The sequence below is a fragment of the Nicotiana tabacum genome, chromosome 9 (genome assembly GCF_000715075.1).
Source record: "Nicotiana tabacum cultivar K326 chromosome 9, ASM71507v2, whole genome shotgun sequence".
NCBI lineage: Eukaryota > Viridiplantae > Streptophyta > Magnoliopsida > Solanales > Solanaceae > Nicotiana > Nicotiana tabacum.
The window spans coordinates 107,624,418-107,644,588 of record NC_134088.1 but is presented as its reverse complement, the minus strand read 5'-3'; the positions used below and the strand labels follow the sequence as shown (position 1 = coordinate 107,644,588).

The window sequence follows — 20,171 nt, the reverse complement described above, 5'->3', positions numbered from 1 at the left end:
ACTTTCAACCAGCTCTTCATTGTTCCGTTAGCTGCCCCCCCATACCTAAAATATTAGCACTGAAAAATATAAGGATGTAGATTGCAAAATAAATTGGTTTGTACTGTTCAATGCATCTAATTTTTAAATAAATTGAAAATCAAATTCTTAATCATCGGAGCAGGGGATGTAGATTGTGCGTTTTGAGCTTGCAGGAGAAAACTAGCTTAAAACTCTAATTGGTAGAGATTTTCTTTTGAGTCATAAGTTTTCATTCAAATAATAATTCCTGGTTCGCGCACAGCAAATGCCAAAAAGAGGTTATTTGGGATTACACTTTCCTCTCACAGTAACTAAAGCACATACGAAGTTAAGCAATCAATGAATGTGCATATAAATACAAGTCAATTAGGATCAACTTGTGATTAAAGTTTGCAATGAAAGAAGATTCATCGCCTCAAGATTAAGAGCATGAAAGATTGTAATACATTTTTTTTATAAAACTCCACGTGATCATGGTAACAACTTATTTTATAACCCTCCATTGGTTGCGCCATTGAGGCTCATTTAAGGTTGAATTTAAAATTTTGAGTTCTCCAAAATAACATTCATTTCGAGCAGAGTGTTGTAAAAATAGATTGGATACATCTCAGATACTTCTCTTACAGTCAATCATTCCTAAAGTCAAGACATTGAAGACAGTAAAGGGGAATCTGCTATCTGATTGCCCTGTAGGCCCCATCTCCATTAAAGTATTAGCCAGTGCTTCTTTCCGCCGATTAGATCTGTGGAATCCAACCTTAAAGGGAAACTCCACTCTATGAATCCTATAAGATACATGTGTCGCAGAGAAATTTTTAAACTCGATTTCAACTACGAACTTTGACTCTAAACTAGCCCAAATCACCTCCAATCTTCCTCAATTTTTGTATATTGTTTCATTTATATGTTTTCAACTGAGAAAATGACCCTCTTTAGCCCTTCAAAATTTTAATAGCCCATATTTTTCTCTATTGACATGAGACATCTAATAGCCCGAAATGTCTATTTTGTATATTTTCTGTATAGTAACAGTCTATTTTGTATATATTTTGTATAGTGACAATCTATTTAGTATATTTTTTGTATAATGACAATCTATTTTGTATAGTCACAGTCTATTGTATATAAATTGTATACTGACAGTTTATTTAGTATATATTTTGTATAGTGACAGTCTATTTAGTATATTTTTTGCATATATTTTGTATAGTGACAATCTATTGTATATAAATTGTACAATGATAGTCTATTTTGTATATTTTTTTGTAAGTGACAGTCTATTTTGTATATACCTTCCACCATATTCCTGCCTTGTACACTACCACTTACCAAGACATAATTGAAAAATCAAATGACCAATTGATATATGAATTTAAAAGTTATAACCAGAATTATATCTTCTTTTCATAAATTTCCTTTTCTTTCTAATTTGATGAAACCATGAAAGCCAAAAAAGATTATAGTTTGTCAAGAAAATAATGAAAATAATTGTATGGTCCCTCACAAAATTTGCCAATTGGCAACATTGGTGATTGATGTAATTCTCCTTAACTCATACTTCCAATGTTTTCGGTGGGAGTATTATTTATTGACACTAAAACCCAAAATTCTTGCAAATGAAAAATAATGTAAATGGTTATACGTGTCCTCTGGCAAATTGCCGTGCTTCATGGTTAAACAAACAAATAAAAAGAGCAAAATTCTTAAAAATAGAACTCCACAACTACTTGTTTCACTGAAAAGCAGAACAAGCCTTAAGATTTCACCAGAAAATTCATAAAACCTCAAGATATTTTTCTGCAAGATTTTACCTATAACCAATAAAGAAAATATCTTTATAATCCTCAAATAAAACTACGTCTTCCACCCCCTTCTGCTCCGATCATCTTGTTGATCATTCTTATTTTGTGGGATATTTGAAATTTTTGGGAAAAAATAGAAAATTTGTTGAAGAAAAACATGTTTTTTCTTATAAATTTTTCTTACTCCAATTGATGAGAAAACAGGGAAAAGAGAAAGGACATAGTTAAATCCTTTGTTTGTCAATATCGGTAGGCAGCTGCTGTCCATTCCGACAAACTCCAGTTTGTTAATTTCGGTGGCTAGCCGCTAGAATTATTTTTGGGCTATAAAATGTATATTATAATTTTTTGCTATCGGATATTATAAGTTTGGCCAGAGGGGCTATAAATGAATTTTGCTCAAATTTCAACCATATCCATAAAAAACTCTTTTTGTTGAATTCAAACTGTCCAAATCACCACCTCCAATCTCTTTCAAATCTTGTATATTGCTTATTTTCAACGAATTTCAACCGTACTTATTTTAAAATATTATTTTTTGCCTAGGTATTGTGACTGTTGTGTATCATTAGTAATTTTTTATGGCTATTTTCGGTAGCATAACTTGATGGCTAGTAATTCGGTAGGATTTTTGTTTAGAGCTCTATGTCAATAGTCCATGGTATAACCGTTATGGATATATCTCGAATTAAAGAGTTGAACATTAGCTTCGAATGGTATTATTTCTACCACTTGAATCTGCATTATATATGACGATGCTCTTTCTTTTCTATTTTTCAAACTGTCAGTTTACTCAATATTGATTTTTCTAACGTATTTCTTCTCATGGAATCTACTCTGTGTACAATAATCTTTCAATGATATAAGATAGTGCATATGCATGATATTGATATGTTCAAGAATGAACAATTTTTTTTTTTTTTTTAAAAACAAAATGAACACTTACGAATTATACGTGTGTTAGATTTTTACTATTTTGTTAGTGGTGATGGAGTTCTATTTACCTTTTTGTCAGTCAAATAATAATTTTATTAGACTATAGATTTTGCAAAAACAATTGAAGTACTAGAGTTATAATACATTTTTTACGTAGTTTGAAGTATGTAAATGCTATTTTAAATTCAGAAAAATTAATATTTGTCATATTATGTATTTAAAACCATGTGTTACGAATGCTATACTTATTTTTCTACATGGAGAGGTTAATAATATCTGGACATTATGCAAAAAAAAATTATGAAATTTGACTTGACCTTGAGTGAAATAACTTCATATAAAAGCAAAAGATTCCACATGTAAGTTCAGTTGGAACTTTAACTAGCATCCCTTTCTTCTTCTTTTTATTGATATTTGACTCTTTCTTCTTCAGCTATCTTTCTCACATATCCCAAGCTTCCTCATGTGAAACATGATTACATGACAATTCCACTGAAGTATTGAAAAACTTTGTTGTAAAAATTTTCGTAACATAAATAACTCTAGAATATGGATGTACCGATAAAAGATATTTTCATATGCCGTAAAACTCCCTCTTGCTCTTGCAGAATATATATATATATATATATATATATATATATATATATAAAAGCTGAAATTAATTATTTACTCATAGTTTTGTGAGTCCTCTTCTACGCTTTTAGTTTGTTGTATTCCTAAAGTTACATTAATATAGGTAGTATACTTCTTACAAGTTGGAGTGATACATTTTAACTACATCTGGATCATTTCAGGAAAGTAAAGGAAAAAAGCAATACTAAAGTCCACCATTTTGATAAATATATTAATTCCTTCTTACACTTTCCTCTAAGTCCCACTTTAATTTGATTTCACTTCTTTTATGTTTCTTTGTTGGTATTTTTTCTCTGTCTAATCCCCATTTAGTAATTGGGGAAGAGAAATGACAGCTCCTTGGTGTGATAAGGCTGATTTGAAAAGAAAGAATCATGGTCATCGAAGATTTCAAGTTCTATTTTGTTTTTGAAAAATAAAAAGTATACCAATTTTGAATATTTGATTACTTAATTTTCATTAACTAGATTAAAAATGATGCATTATGAAGCTAAAACTTTTTGTGCGTGACATGAACATTAGAATAGAAAAAGTGAGGCTTGAATTTTATATAAAAGAGTAATCAACATTAAGAAGACAATTATACCAACCAAAGAACAATTGATATTGTCATAGTTGAAGAATATGGAGTCTATATTGGAGCAATATACCAACATTTAATTGATAGTGTTATTGCTAGAAGAAGAATGGAGATACTTTGTTGGAGAGTATGCCTTTTGACTTTACTCATAAAAGCTCCCATGCTACGTGAGAATGCTAGATATTAGTATACTTAAATTAGTAATTTATAACTAAATCAAATATTTTTGGGATATGTATGCATTAATTAAATATGTATATATATGTTATGTGCAGAGAAGCTTGTGTGTATATATATATATATATATATTAAGAAAGATAACATATACACGCAATGTATATTATAAATGGAATAACCACTGCTTTTCCTCCAATCTATCTATTAAAATTGCAGTCATTTTCCTTGCCAAACTTCATATAATGGGTAGGTGGCATTTTGAATTTTGCTATTGGTTTCATAGAAGTTGAATGAAGCTCCTGTTGTGATGTTATTATGTTAAACCCCCAATATCAAAACGAAGCTTTCTTTTTGTGAAATCTACACAAAATTCCCATTTGGACCAAACTAATTACCCGCCCCCAAACTTATTACTACAATATATACCCATGCGGTCCAACACAATTACCTCCAATCTTGCCACGGACTTCAAGCCAACGTAAATCCAGAAAGTAAGCCACATCTGAGAATCTACAAAAATTTACTTTGCTAGGTATCTTTATCTATATTTATATCTATATGTGGTTCATTTAAAAGTCTAGGAATGCATGGATTTTTATGATGAGCGGGGTGCATCTTAAATATCTTATGTCGAAGCTTATGTTTGATTTCCTTGAATTTTTGGATGGCCAAATACACAGGCGGCCGCCCCTCAAATCTTTGTAATTTTGTATCTTTCCTTTTCAAATATGGACACGTGGATGTGAAGGTGATAGCTAGTTGCGTTTTGCTCGACACCTATCTATGGAGGTGAAGACGAAGCTATGGAGTTTGCTCAACAGCTGCGTTTTACTGCTGCTACTGTAATTGTAATATTGTATACATTTATATCGAAACTATACTGTCAGAGTATACTGTTGAAGGTTTTGTTATTTAAGATGAAATAGTCTTAAAATGAGGGTGAATGGGAAATGGAGGGAAAATAAAATTTTTGAGTAAAATTTTAAGTTTCTCCCTCTTGACAATGAGACATTGTCCCATATTGGAAGAGGAAAAGATTTTTGGTGGGTATATATATAATTGCTCTTCTTGTAGCTCTTAAAGAGTTAAGAAGAAAGCAAGCCTCGCGCCGTCGTCGTCGCTCGGCTTCGGATTTGATTAACAAATTTTCTGAGTTTCTACTCCTTCGTTCTGCATTGTTTACACCAGTGTGTGATTCATTCTATCCTGGGAGGAAATAATCCATTACCTTGGGTACTAGGAGGGGATTAAATTCTTTAAGGAAACACTCGAATTAATTACTGTTTCATTACGATAACTTATATTTTGCAGAATTATTATTTACAAATACAGCAATATTGGCGGGACTAACAATCTTAAGGAATTTAATATTTATTTCTGTATTTGTGTTATTCTTATTATTCTGCAAACTAAAACCTTTGTGGTTTTGTGTACTCCCGTTTTGGAGAGTAAAGCCTTCATGGCGTTTTGTTGGAGATTAAAATCTACGTGATTTTTACTCCAGTTTGAAAACGTATATTAAACGTTTGTTTGTGTCATTTCTTTTTTACAGTAAAAAAAAAATGACGACTGAAAGCGAAAACCAAGCTGTTCCGACGGTGACTGCCAACGCATCGACAAGCCGAACACCGGTAGAAAAACCCGAAAATTTTTTTGGGATTGATTTCAAGCGGTGGCAGCAGAAGATGTTCTTCTACTTAACTACGTTATGTCTACAGAAGTTCATCAAGGAAGATGTTCCTGATCTGCCAGATAAAGCCAGAGAATGAACGCTTTATCGTGATTGAAGCGTGAAAGCATTCTGATTTTTTATGCAAGAATTATATTCTTAGCGGACTGGATGATAATCTGTATAATGTATACAGTAGCGTGGAGACGTCAAAAGAATTGTGGAATGCGCTTGAAAAGAAATATAAAACTGAAGATGCCGGGATGAAGAAATTCGTTGCCGCAAAATTTTTGGACTACAAAATGGTAGATAGCAAGTCTGTTATTACCCAAGTCCAGGAATTGCAAGTGATTATTCATGATCTACTTGCTGAAGGTCTTGTCATCAATGAAGCATTCCAAGTAGCAGCAATGATTGAGAAGTTGCCTCCGTTGTGGAAGGACTTCAAAAATTAATTGAAACACAAACGAAAGGAAATGTCCCTTGAAGATCTCATTGTTCGGTTGAGAATCTAAGAGGACAATAAAGCTGTTGAAAGGAGAGGTCGTGGAAATTCAACAATAATGAGAGCAAATATTGTTGAAGATAACAAAAAGAGGAAGAATGCTTCTGGTCCGAAATACAACCCAAGCAAGAAGCGGTTCAGTGGAAACTGCTACAACTGTAAAAAAATCGGACACAAATCTACGGAGTGTCGTGCTCCGAAGAAAGACAAGAAAAGGGGTCAAGCAAACATGGTAGTAAAGCATGATGATGTTGATAACTTGTGTGCCATGCTTTCTGAATGTAACTTGGTAGGAAATCCTAAACTGTGGTGATTTGATTCAGGAGCCACTCGCCATATTTGTGCAGTTAGAGAAGCTTTTGCTACTTATGCTCTTGCTGGACCCGGAGAGACAGTTTATATGGGAAATACTTCAACAGCAAAAGTTGAAGAATATGGGAAGATATTTCTAAAAATGACTTCTGGCAAGGTCATGACTTTGAACAATGTCCTTCATGTTCCCGAAATGAGAAAGAATTTAGTCTCTACTGGACTTCTTGTTAAGCACGATTTTAAGTGCATTTTTGTGTCCAACAAGGTTGTCATAAGTAAGAATGAAATATTTGTAGGAAAAGGTTACCTCACCGAGAGTCTTTTCAATCTAAATGTAATGGTTGTGGAAAACAATAATAATATTTCAGCTTCTTCTTACTTACTTGAGTCAAATAATTTATGGCATGTACGTTTGGGTCATGTCAATTATAAAACCTTGCGGAAAATGATTAACTTGGAAGTACTGCCTAAGTTTGAATGCGAAAAATCAAAATGTCAAACATGTGTGGAATCTAAGTATGTTAAACATCCTTATAAGTCAGTTGAAAGGAATTCAAATCCTTTAGACTTAATTCACACAGATATTTGTGACATGAATTCAATACCATCTCGCGGTGAAAAGAAGTATTTCATAACTTTTATTGACGATGGTACTCGATATTGCTATGTTTACTTACTGAATAGTAAAGATGAAGCAATAGACGCATTCAGGCAATACAAAAATGAAGTTGAAACGCAACTTAACAAGAAAGTAAAAATGATAAGAAGTGATAGGGGTGGTGAATATGAATCTCCTTTTGAAGAAATATGTTTAGAATATGAAATTATTCATCAAACAACAGCCCCTTACACGCCCCAATCTAATGGGATTGCGGAAAGAAAGAATCGCACATTAAAGGAGATGATGAACGCATTGTTGATAAGTTCTGGTTTGCCATAGAACTTGTGGGGGGAAGCCATTCTTACGACTAATCGAATATTAAATCGAGTGCCCCATAGCAAAACACAATCCATTCCATATAAAAAATGGAAAGGAAGGAAGCCCAACTTAAATTATTTTAAAGTGTGGGGGTGTTTGACAAAAGTGCAAGTTCCTAAACCCAAAAGGGTAAATATAGGACCGAAAACCGTTGATTGTGTTTTCATAGGATATGCGAAAAATAGTAAAGCATATCGATTTCTGGTTCATAAATCAGAAAATCCCGACATTCATAATAATACGGTTATAGAATCAGATAATGCTGAGTTCTTTGAAAATATATATCCGTATAAAAAGGAATGTGAGTCATTTGGTGAAGGATCTAAACGACCTCGGGAAGAAACAAAAGAAAGTATATGTAATCAGGAGGATCCAAGACGTAGTAAACGTCAAAGAACGTCTACTTCATTTGGACCAGATTTTGTGACTTTCTTATTGGAGAATGAGCCTCAAACATTTAACGAAGCTATGACTTCTTCCGAATCATTGTTTTGGAAAGAGGCAGTCAATAGTGAAATAGAATCCATATTGAACAACCATACATGGGAATTGGTTGATCTTCCTCCTGGAAATAAACCTTTGGGTTCTAAATGGATTTTTAAAAGAAAAATCAAAGATGATGGCACTATTGATAAATTCAAGGCAAGGCTCGTAGTCAAAGGGTATAGACAACGAGAAGGTCTAGACTACTTTGATACATACTCTCCAGTTACAAGAATTACGTCCATACGGATGTTAGTAGCATTAGCTGCAGTGTATGGTCTTGAAATTCATCAAATGGATGTTAAGAAGGCCTTCTTAAATGGAGAGTTGGAGGAAAAAATTTACATGGAACAACCTGAAGGGTTTGTGGTTCCAGGTAAAGAAAAGAAGGTATGTAGACTTGTTAAGTCTCTTTACGGACTAAAACAAGCACCCAAACAATGGCATGCGAAATTTGACCAAACAATGTTGTCAAATAGTTTTAAGATAAATGAATGTGATAAATGTGTGTACATTAAAATTGTTCCAAATCACATAGTCATTGTTTGCCTATATGTGGATGATATGTTGATAATGAGTAATGACATTGCCAACATAAATGCTACTAAGCGTATGCTCAATAGCAAATTTGATATGAAAGACTTGGGAGTTGCTGATTTAATTCTGGAAATTAAGATCCATAAGACTCCTCAAGGTCTGGCATTGTCACAATCTCATTATATTAAGAGAGTACTTGAAAAATTCAAGCACTTGGGCTTTAAAGTTGCAAAGACTCCAATTGACGTGAATCTTGCATTAGCAAAGAATAAAGGCCAAAGCATATCACAACTGGATTATGCTCGTGTGTTGGGATGCTTAATGTATATCATGAATTGTACACGACCAGATATAGCTTGTGCTATAAGTAAACTAAGTCGATATACGAGCAATCCAGGCCAATCTCATTGGATGGCAATGAAACGAGTTTTGGGATATTTAGAACATACCCTGAACTTTGACTTGCACTACAGTAAATTTTCTGCGGTGATTGAGGGATACTGTGATGCAAATTGGATCACCGGTTCAACTGATTCTAAGTTCACGAGTGGATATGTATTCATTATTGGTGGAGGAGCGGTATCTTGAAAGTCGTCCAAACAAACATGTATTGCCCGCTCTACAATGGAGGCTGAATTCATAGCCTTAGATAAAGCCGGTGAAGAAGCTGAATAGCTCCGGAATTTCTTGGAAGACATTCCATTTTGGCTCAAACCGTTGGCACCAATATGCATACATTGTGATAGTCAAGCGGCAATTGGAAGGGCTGGGAGCATTATGTATAACGGTAAATCTCGTCATATACGACGAAGACATAAAACCGTTAGGCAATTACTCTCTAGAGGAATTATCACGATTGACTATGTAAAGTCAAGTGATAATGTGTCGGATCCACTTACAAAAGGCCTAACTAGAGAGGTAGTTGAGAAATCTTCAAGGGGAATGGGGCTATGGCCGAGAACAAGTCATTGTGACGGTAACTCTACCTAGAAGACTGGAGATCCCAAGATCTAGGTTCAAGGAGATCAAACAAAGTCATTAATGATGGTTCAACATTGTCAAATAAAATTTTAGTCCGTTCTCGTGATGAGACAATGTTCAGTACCAAGGATAAAGCATTAAGGCTTTTTAATGATTTCTAAATTTGATACGGGGTATATCAAATAGTGTATCTACAGGATGACACGTTTAGGAATCACCTATGTAAGTGTGAAGTGTTAGCCGCTTCAAGGAGAACTTTGTAAGGTCAGTTCTCTACGCACTTATGAAACCAGGCGGTGTTCATGGCTGAAACGAACACAACAATGAGAACCAAAGACGGTTAAGGGTTGATTGTGTGACTTATGGTTGTCTAGGTATACACCAAAGATCGACGGTTCAAAGATATCAAATCTACCGATTGACCGAGTATATCCGACATAAGTTTACTACGGAAAGTTCAAAGGGAAACCTACTTATCCAGATGCGATTAATCCTTGCTTGTAAATCACACAGTTTTTCCATGCATACTTCCGTGATATAGCCATTCCCCATTCATGTGGGGGATTGTTGAGGTTTTTGTTTTTAAGATGAAATAGTCTTAAAATGAGGGTGAATGGGAAATAGAAGGGAAAATAAAATTTTTGAGTAAAATTTTAAGTTTTCCCCTCTTGACAATGAGACATTGTCCCATATTGGAAGAGGAAAAGATTTTTGGTGGGTATATATATAATTGCTCTTCTTTTAGCTCTTAAAGAGTTAAGAAGAAAGCAAGCCTCGCGCCGTCGTCGTCGTCGCTCGCTTCGGCTACGGATTCGGATTCGGATTTGGATTTGGATTTGGTCAAATGATCGATTGATTGATTAATTTTTTGGACCAAATTTATTTGTTAATAGTAAATATTAACGTAAGATTATCCGCATTTGTAACAGATATTTTTCAATCCGTGTATTGACCACCAGCTGCAATAGCAGCCGCCTAATGCTCTTCCCACCATGAATGTGCTTGCTCCACAAACAAGTGCTTGCTCCACAAACAAGCTAATGCATGCTCCACCATGGAGGGTGGACGATTGTTCTTCTTTAACACTGACTACTATATATATGTGCAACAGCTGTTGAAGAAAGACACACACAATACACAAGACACAAAACTGAAAACGCTCAACAGATTTGGCTATACATTGCACTCCTTCCTCTCAGCATTTCCATACGATTTTTTGAGTTTCTACTCCTTCGTTCTGCATTGTTTTAACTTCAAACAAAGTAACTGTAAGTGTGATTTGCTACCGAACTTTGTGTTCGCTGAAACACTGAGGTTTGAAGTACCGCTACACCAGTGTGTGATTCGTTCTATCCTGGGAGGAAATAATCCATTACCTTGGGTACTAGGAGGGGATTAAATTTCTTAAGGAAACACTGTGAATTCAGTGGGCTCGAATTAATTACTGTTTTATTACGATAACTTATATTTTGCAAAATTATTATTTACAAATACAGCAATATTGGCGGGACTAACATATACAACTATACTGCAACACTATATTATAATAATATACATATGCCGAAACAGTATCACCATACACTGCAAGAGCGTATTGCAACAGTATAATATAATAGTATACATATATATCAAAACGGTAGATGGGTAGGGTCAGGGAAATTATTTTGTATGGGTAGAATTAGGTTAATTAATTCTAGTATATACACTGTTGCAGTATAATATATACTTTTAGAGGGTCGTTTGGTTGGGAAACAGTTATCACATGATTAGTTATCCCGGTATTTACCCTCCCATAGGGATAAAAATAATACTACAACCCGGAATAACTAATTCCGAAATTAGTTATACTATAATTTTATCTCAACCACACGCAGGATAACTTCATCTCAAATTTAATTCGAAATTAGTTATTCCATATCCCTCGTACCAAATGAGCCCTTACAATATATTATATACTGTAGACCTACCCATATTACAATATACCCATTTCGGTATATTTGTATACTATTACAGTATAGGTAAAGTATAATTATATACTTTTAATAGTATCACATATATTATAGCGATATAAATATTTTGGGCCGCATAGGTATAAATGAAAAGTGGGTAGAAACCGGATAATTATTTTGCTTTGTATAGGTAGATCGCATGATTTCCCCCTCATATTACTAATCTCATATGCCTAAGTATCTTTAGGTGAAATAAGCCTTATAACTAAAAGAACATTTGTAACGAGCTATATAACCACGAAACCCGCGGAGAACTTGTTACAACTTTAATCTCTTTCATTTGGGAAAATAACTATGTGATTAGATCGCATTCCACAACATTCTAATCCTGTCCCCACTCCAAAGAAAAAGAAACAACAAAGAATGAAAAGTATGACATTCTACCACTAAAACAAATTAAGGCTATCATAGCAACTTATCCAACCATCCATGATATAAGAAGAGTTGAGAAGAAACCTTCACTTCTAAGTGCATAGTATTTTCTGCGGAACTACAAGTAATGTTATACTCAAAATATACATAAGCTAAGGGATATTATCATCCCATTACAGATTGCTTGAAGCCATGGCTGGAGAATAGTGAGGGCGGACAAGTTGCAAATCCCCGATTATCAATACGCTGGTCTTCTTCTTCTTTGGTCCCCGTAGGGTCCTTCCTCCTCCTTATCCTTCAAGAAGCCTAGGATGACAAGAAAGACGAAAAGGAAGAACCCACCTGCCCAATGGACTCCGCCACCCCCACCTGCCCAATGGCCTCCGCCACCCCCACCCCCACCCCAACCCCCACCTCCACACCCACCCATGCCGCCGCCATCATCACGAGGGATAAATCCAGCCCCACCATCGTCTAGATCAGGAGATTTTACCTTCCCTGCATTCAACCCAGACATATCAACTTCAAATGATACTTTGCACAGGATCGTTATACAGAATATAAAAGCATGGCTGCTCATTTTTGGGGGATAAAATTAAAGGGCAGCCCGGTACACTAAGCTCCCGCTATGCGTGGGGTCCGGGGAAGGGACGGACCACAAGGGTCTATCTAGAAAAAAAAATTTGAAACTGAAAATTGCTGAAAAAGATTGGTTAAGGGATAAACTGATGTTATGATCTTTCTACCAGTTTTTCAAAAAGCGAAAAGCTCAAAAAAGTGATAAGGTCCAACGGGCCAGCAGCACAAAGCGAGAAGTTCCTTTCTGATAAGAACGAGAAGCGAGATGAAGCCCATGCTTCTTTGAAATAAAGTGCACAATGAAAATTTAAAAAAGGTAACAGTGAAGACAGCTAAAAGGTAATATATAGATTGTTTTATTTCCGTTCATTTTGTTCCACCAGTTTATGTAAAGAACTTGAAAAAATTACCTGGTGCAACTGTAATGGTTGAATTTTCCCTTGTAAGAGTCTGCGTCTGGCCTTCAGTTGCACATCTGGCATTCTGCATTAAATGCAAAATTGAAAGGTTGAACAGGTAAATGGAAAACCAAAAACTGAATGCAAGCAGTAGTAATCGCAGCAGCAGCAGCATCAAGAACATCAGTATAGATAAGTGATGAGGTCCTAATTCCCATTGTTATTTTTAGATTAAATTTTTTTTTTGATAATCGTGGTGTCCGGGCCAGCTTGCGCGCACCTCGACTAACTCCACGGGATACCTGCCACCTCCCACCCGCAACAGGTACCAGGTAACTCTATCCACCAAGGCTTGGATAGATGGGAAGAAATCACCTAGTATTTGCATCCGCTGGGATTTGAACCTGAGACCTCATGGTTCTCACCCACTTCATTGACCACTAGGCCACACCCTTGGGTGCTTAGATTAAATGTTTGGTAGATCCTATTTCCAATTGTCTGTAACAAGAAATGCATTAAACTACCACTTTCAAGTAACAAACAAGGATATATTTCCGCATTTTACCAATCCATATCTATAAACGAGTGGCAAGTAGAGAGGCTAATCAACTTGAGTTTAGGATCCTTGTTTTAATGAGTGCAGTTGTTTCCAATATACTGACTGCAGAATCCTGCTTGGCATGCTGAAGGAGACATAGTCCAATGTGATAACTTATGCCATGAGCAGCGACTTGCTAGCATTCTGAAGCTTCTCACAGAAAAAATCGCACAAAATAAATATATATGACATAACAAGACTGACCCACTAAAATCATTAGGGGCATTAAATTATCTAAACCGGGCAATGCTAGCAGTTACACAAACAGTAGTACCCAAAGAAATGTTACCAGAGCAGCAGCACATACTATTAAAGCACGCTTTTCTTGAACAGGACATATCAAGTGTCTTCCATTGTTAATAAATTGAGACTGCATGCCAAGCGGCTGGAGGCCAACAGATACTATTGGCTTGAATTGCTTCAGGTATTCAGCCTCTGCTCTCACTGTGAAAACGACATTCAACGATTAACAACATAGACAGCACAAGCTGCAGGATGAGCAGCAATTCTTCAAATGGTTTTGCCAACAATGGATTTTAAAGTATCAAATCTTTTGACGACATTGTTGTCAAACCTTAAGCATAAATGTCCGATTCAGTTACTTCAAAACCTAACACCATCACATCAAGTCAACCAGAAAATCAAACATGAGTTTTTTAAAATTTTAAGTGTTTCTTTTAACAAGTAAACTCAAAGACAAAAGCTTTTGACTTATAGGCAAAGGATGCATCTTAGACTTCCAAGGAGTTGAACAACACCAAATACAAGAAATCTAGATGATAAATCATAAGCCAAAATTTCCACTTTTGCTGATTTGCAGTAAGAAAGTATTTCATCATGTTGGTGACTGCAAATTTATGTTTCCGTGGAGAGAGAAAGAGAGTGCTAAAACAGTCAAAAATTATATGCAGAACAGCAACTCCAATATTACTAAAGGATCATTGCTTCATGTTACGTTCTGACTGACGTAATTCCTACAGCACATACGTAGCAATGGCTATTCAGATACTCTTACATCTAATGCGGCAAAGGCTTCTCAGCGAGATAACAACAAGAGAAGCTGATATATAGTGTTTGACATGATCAAAAGATATGAAAGTTTTCACCGTGTGCTCCTAATTACATGGAAAATACATTCCTTTAAAATACACGCGGAGGTACTTTTAACCAATTCTTCAATTTAATAGTACTCTCTCTCTCTCTCTCTCTCTCTTCCCCCTTCTGTACCTTCTTCTTTCTACTTCTAATGGTCACAAGACAGACCGCCGGCGACGACTCTCCAGCCAGGTGAGGTCCCCCTTTCCCTTCCTTCTGACTTTCCTTCTCTCTCTCTCTCTCTCTCTCCCCTTCTTCTTCTTCTTCTCTCTCTACCCCTTTTCTGGTCAGAGACTCGGTGCCAGCGACAATCCCCGTCGCTGGCGTCTGACTTCTCCTTCCTTCTCTTCTTCTTCTTCTCTCTCTTCTTTCTTCTCCACCTTCTCTGGTCAGCGTCCGGCCCCAGTGTAGTACCGCGTCGCCGCTGCTGTCCCCTCTTTCTTTCTCCTAATTTCTCTTTTTCTTCTCTCTCCCTCTTCCTCGCTTCCCCCTTTTCCTTTCTGTCCAACGACAGGCGCCGGCAGCAATTCCCGTCCGCCTGTTCTTCTGTTTTGTTCTTTTGTGTGGTGTATGTGTTTTAGGTACACATTTACAGGGGTCTACGAAGTTGCGCTAGAGGGGAGCTCTGGTTGCGTCAGTGATGCCGCGTGGCGGAGCGTGGGTAGCTGGGAATCTTTCAAGGCTGGAGCTACAACATCGCCTTGTCACCTCCGATTACATTCCAGGTTCTACCTTTCGGGAGTTGGTACCTGAGTACCTCCTATTCACTTGTCGATCTTGTCTCTTTCCTTGTAGCCAATTAAAATTGCGCTACTTAAAGTGCAGTGTCTGCGTACTTATCTGTATTACCGACTACTACTAGTGCCACTTAACTTTAGTCTTTATTCTTTTTTGACTCTTTGCCTGCCATAGTGATAGTGTTAGCTTAGTATATCCTAGATTATAGCGACTGTAGTGCATGATGGTAGAGTAAGGTCATGTCCTCGGGTCAGGCAAGGGGGCGAGTGGTAGGGGGTAAGGGAGGCAAGGTAGCCTCTAACCTGAGAGATGGGTCCTGGAATATAGGGACTTTAACGGATAAGTCTATAGAGTTGGTAAAGATTCTCCGAAAGCGGAAGACCAATATAACCTGCGTCCAGGAAACTAGGCGGGTGAGAACCAAGGCACGGGATGTTGACGGGTTTAAACTGCGATACTCAGGAGGCGTGAGGGACAAGAATGGAGTAGGTAGTTTGGTGTATAAGGAACTCAGCGAGCTAGTGGTGGAGGTCGACATGCTGATGGTTATTAAGCTAGTTGTCGGTGGGCTTACTTTAAATGTCATTAGTGCATACGCTCCTCAAGCGGGCTTGTACGTGGAGGTCAAGACCTAAGTTGCACGGACTCGGGTGCGGCCATCCGATATAAGCACGGATTCGGCAAAATCTAAATTTTAAGATTCGGGGGTGCGAATCCAAGTATGGATACGGGTGCGGGGATTCGGCTAAAAAAATACAAAATTATAAGAATAGAGCTATAAGTCCGAACTCAGAACATGACCCCTTGAATTCTTGTTTTTTCTAGAAAACAAAGCAGCAAATATGAGACAAAAGTACTACAATATTGAAGGTATGCCATTTCGCATGTCTTAAATATGTTTATTTTTAATTTTGAGAAATCAAAATCTCAATTTCCCCCCAAATTTGTCGATGAACTCAGGTCAAAGTATCCGAAGTTAATTGACCGAATCTGAGACGTAGCCCGCTCCCGCTCTCGTCCCGTGTCGAGACGGGTGCGGCACCAAAAATGAGAGTCCGCGCAACTTAGGTCAAGACGCAATTTTGGGAGGATTTGGATGAGGTGTTGCACGGTATCCCGCACACCGAGAAGTTATTCCTCGGGGGAATTTCAATAGCCACATCAGGACGTCCTCGAGGGGATATGACGTTGCGGATGGGAGCTTCGATTTTGGAGATAGAAACGACGGAGGTACTTCGCTGTTGGATTTCGCTAAAGCATTTGATTTAGTGATAGGATTTTCAGAAGAGGGATGAGCACCTAGTCACCTTCCAGAGCTCGTCAACCAAGACCCAAATTGATTACTACTCCTCAGGAAGTGCAATAGAGGTTTATGCACGGATTGCAAGGTTATTCCGAGCGAGAATCTCTCGACTCAACATAGGCTCTTGGTAATGGACTTAGAGATTAGGAGGAAGAGGAAACAAAGGGTCATGTATGGTATAAGGTTGAGAAAGAGGCAAAGTTAGAGGTAACAATAGCTAAAACTGCAGCGTTTGGCCGTTTGTATGAAGAACTTTGGGCCAAAGGCGAGGACAAGAAATTGTACAAGCTAAGCAAGGTGAGAGAGAGGAAGGACCGTGACCTGGACCAAATGAAGTGCATCAAAGATGAGGAGGGCAAAAAATTGGCGAAAGAAGCACATATTCTCAACAAAGATCGCAGACTTACTTCCATGGTCTCTTGAACGATGAGGTGGAAAGGAAAATTGTGTTGGGTGATTTAGAGCACTTCGAGAGTCGTCATGATTTTGGGTTTTGTAGCCATATAAAGGTTAAATAGGTGGAGGGGGTTATGTGTAAGTTGACAAAGATGCCCGAAGAACAGAGGTGGAGTATGATGATTCCGTTGTACAAAAACAAAGATGATATCCAAAATTGTATCAACTATATGGGTATCAAGTTGCTAAACCACACTATGAAAGCTTGGGAGCAGATGGTGGAAGTACGGGTGCAAGAATTTATGCCGGGGTGATCGACTATGGAAGCCATTCACCTTGTGAGGAGGTTGGTGGAGCAATATCGAGAGAGGAAGAGAGACTTGCATATGGTATTCATTGACCTAAAAAGCTTACGACAAAGTCCCTATAGAGGTTATTTTGAGGTTATTTGGAGATGTTTGGAGGCTAGAGGTGTGCCTGTAGCATACACTAGGGTGATTCATGATATGTATGATGGCGCTAAGACTCAAGTTAGGATAGTGGGATGAGACCGGAACATTTTCGAGTCATGATGGGGTTGCAGCAAAGATCAGTTCTTAGCCCGTTTTTATTTGTCTTGGTGATGGATGTGCTGACGTGTCCCATTCAGGGGAGGTGCCATGATGCATGTTATTTGAGGGTAATATAATTCTAATTGATGAGACACGAGGGGGGTCAACGCTAGAGTCGAAGGGTTTCAAGTTGAGCATGACTAAGACAGAACACTTGGAGTGCAAGTTTAACAACATGACTCATGAAGCGAACGTGGAGGTGAGGCTCGATACACAAGTCATTCCCAAGAGTCAAGTACCTCGAATCAATAATCCAGATAACGGGGATATTGACGAGAATGTCGAACATCGTATTGGAGCGGGATGGATGAAATGGTGGTTCGCATCCGAGATTTTATGTGATAAGAATGTGCCATAGAGACTTGAAGTTAAGTTCTATGTAGGAACATCGGAATGAATCATCGATGTTATGATAATTTTTTTTTCCTTCTGAAAGGCCCCAAATTAAAAATTGGCTTTAGACCACCAATCTTCTTGGGCCGCCCTGTATAAAAAGTCAAACTTCAAAGAGTGTTTGTATGAAGTCACCTATGTTAGGATCGTTTTATCCCACCCACCCCATGTGGGATTTTTCGGAATCCGGATTTAGTCGGGCCCAACGTAGGTACCGAACACCAGATGAAAACCTTTAAAAAAATTCGTATCGGTATATACCATTTACATAGGTGATCGAATTTGTTGTAGCTCTCTAAATATACTATTTCACATAATGATCAAGCGGATAAAATATCAAAGGATTAATATTTTTTCATTTGTTCATTTTCCACTTACAAAATTTGGTTATATGAAACGGCAATTCGTGGAATTAAGAAAGGTAAAGTTTCTTCTGGTTTTCAGATACATAATAATAGACGCGGGCGGATCCGATGGAACTGTATTCATATAAGGGCTTGAGAATTTTACAAATAAAAGTGTGGTAAACATTAGAAACCTTACTCAACGCGAATTAATTCACTTGGACTCCAATAATGATACAAGACTTAACCCTTAAGCTTCGTTCCACAAAAATGAAAACGAATGAAAAATCTAAATTGGGACGGCGTATCAATTTAACATTGAGTAATAAAGCCACGCATTATATGATACTAATAATGTGTCTCAAATGAATGGTTCAATATATGTCGACAAAAGAAATTAAACACATATATCTCCTTAAAGGAAACATAAACTAAAAAGGACAAAAGAAGAAAAGAAACAATAGATACAAAATAAATGCAGAAATCAAAGTGATTTAGAAAGCGTTAATTACAGCTCCTAAGACATTGATCTGAAGAAGAGATCAAATCCAAATATTCTTTCTTGTTATATAATAAAATTCTTCTATTAGATTACTCCAATATATAATATCTACACAGTAAGGGAATATGAAACTTTTAGTATTCTATAAACAAAGGCAGATTAGGCAGATTAAAATTTAATTAAATTCCTAATCAGAGTTCTTTAATTCCTCCTTTTCTCCTTCTTAAACTCAGCAATTAGCTCACATAATTCTGCAGTATTCAGCTTCTCTATAGACAAATCGATCACAATATTCTGGCCCATAACCATGAACTTTTGGACAGCAAATTGGTTTCAAATCACATTCCAGGACAAAGCAATCACAATATTGTGGCCCGTAATAACCATGAAAATTTGGACACCAACAAATTGGCTCCACATTTTCTTCCTTTTTCTCCTTTTGAACAATCTTGACTGATTTTTTCAGCTTCTCTTTCAGTTCTGTCACTAGACACTCAATGTCCATTGCCCCATCCACTGTCACCAAGTTCTTTGACCTATCTATAAATATTCCTTGAAACCCTTTTTAATATCATATAAAAATAATTCAGTCAATTAGAAAAAGTCCATCGAATAATTGAAAAGGAAATTTAAATATAAGAGGTAGAAAGGGACCATGAAAATTGTAAAAACGAAATCTTTACCTTCGGTTTTGGTGACAATTTTTTGCATTTTCTTAATGCATTTGTCACATCCAAGAGATATTTCCAGCATGGTTTTCTTGGAAATCTCTTTCTCTTCATTTGGCTTTGGAGAAATTAGCTCCACCGATTTCTTCAATTTCTTCTGAAATTTCTGTTGAAGTTTTAATGGTTCCACTTTGCCAGTCACTGTGACTTTGAATTTCATTTCAGTTTCCTCTATATTCATTGACTTTATACCTTATCATAATTATAGGCAATTTTAAAGAACAATCGATTAGTAGAAATGAAAAGAATAAAAACCTAAATCAAGACATATAAAGATCGTATATCGGTTAATGTTCATACCATGCAAATCTTGTGTACACTTGGAAATTCTTTTGAAACAATTCTTGCAGTCACAATGCATGTCTATTTGAAGAACAACTTTAACGTTTTCTTCTTCTTTCTTCTTTCCCTGCTGTTTGGAACTCTTTTTTTTTTTCACATATCACAGCAAAATGAAACATTATAAAACAAACTAAACATAGACATATAA

General features: G+C 36.7%; 1 protein-coding gene across 5 annotated transcripts; it reads right to left on the bottom strand.

Moving 5' to 3' along the window:
* Positions 1–12,011: 12,011 nt before the first annotated feature.
* LOC107775600 (heavy metal-associated isoprenylated plant protein 1-like) lies at positions 12,012–20,106 on the bottom strand. Of its 5 annotated transcripts, none has more exons than XM_075222002.1 (5): positions 19,637–19,953; positions 14,587–19,514; positions 13,861–14,015; positions 12,986–13,058; positions 12,012–12,494 (listed from the first exon to the last, which is right to left on the bottom strand). In XM_075222002.1, exons 3-5 carry the CDS (start codon positions 13,945–13,947, stop codon positions 12,235–12,237), a joined length of 420 nt encoding a protein of 139 aa, XP_075078103.1. In that variant the 5' UTR covers positions 13,948–14,015; positions 14,587–19,514; positions 19,637–19,953; the 3' UTR covers positions 12,012–12,234. The 5 variants fall into 5 exon arrangements, with proteins under 5 accessions (XP_075078103.1, XP_075078104.1, XP_075078105.1 ...); XM_075222003.1 differs by having other exon boundaries at positions 14,799–19,514; positions 19,637–19,951; XM_075222004.1 differs by having other exon boundaries at positions 13,879–19,514; positions 19,637–19,930.
* Between the last annotated feature and the right edge of the window lie 65 nt (positions 20,107–20,171).

Bases quoted from the DNA above. Each gene is read 5' to 3' on its own strand.
- LOC107775600 (XM_016595352.2), bottom strand. From the start codon at position 20,042: ATGCATTGTGACTGCAAGAATTGTTTCAAAAGAATTTCCAAGTGTACA. The intron at 19,874-19,981 runs GTATGAACATTA...AATTATGATAAG, and splicing joins GTGTACACAAGATTTGCATG to GTATAAAGTCAATGAATATA. The intron at 19,515-19,636 runs GTAAAGATTTCG...GATATTAAAAAG, and splicing joins AATTGTCACCAAAACCGAAG to GGTTTCAAGGAATATTTATA.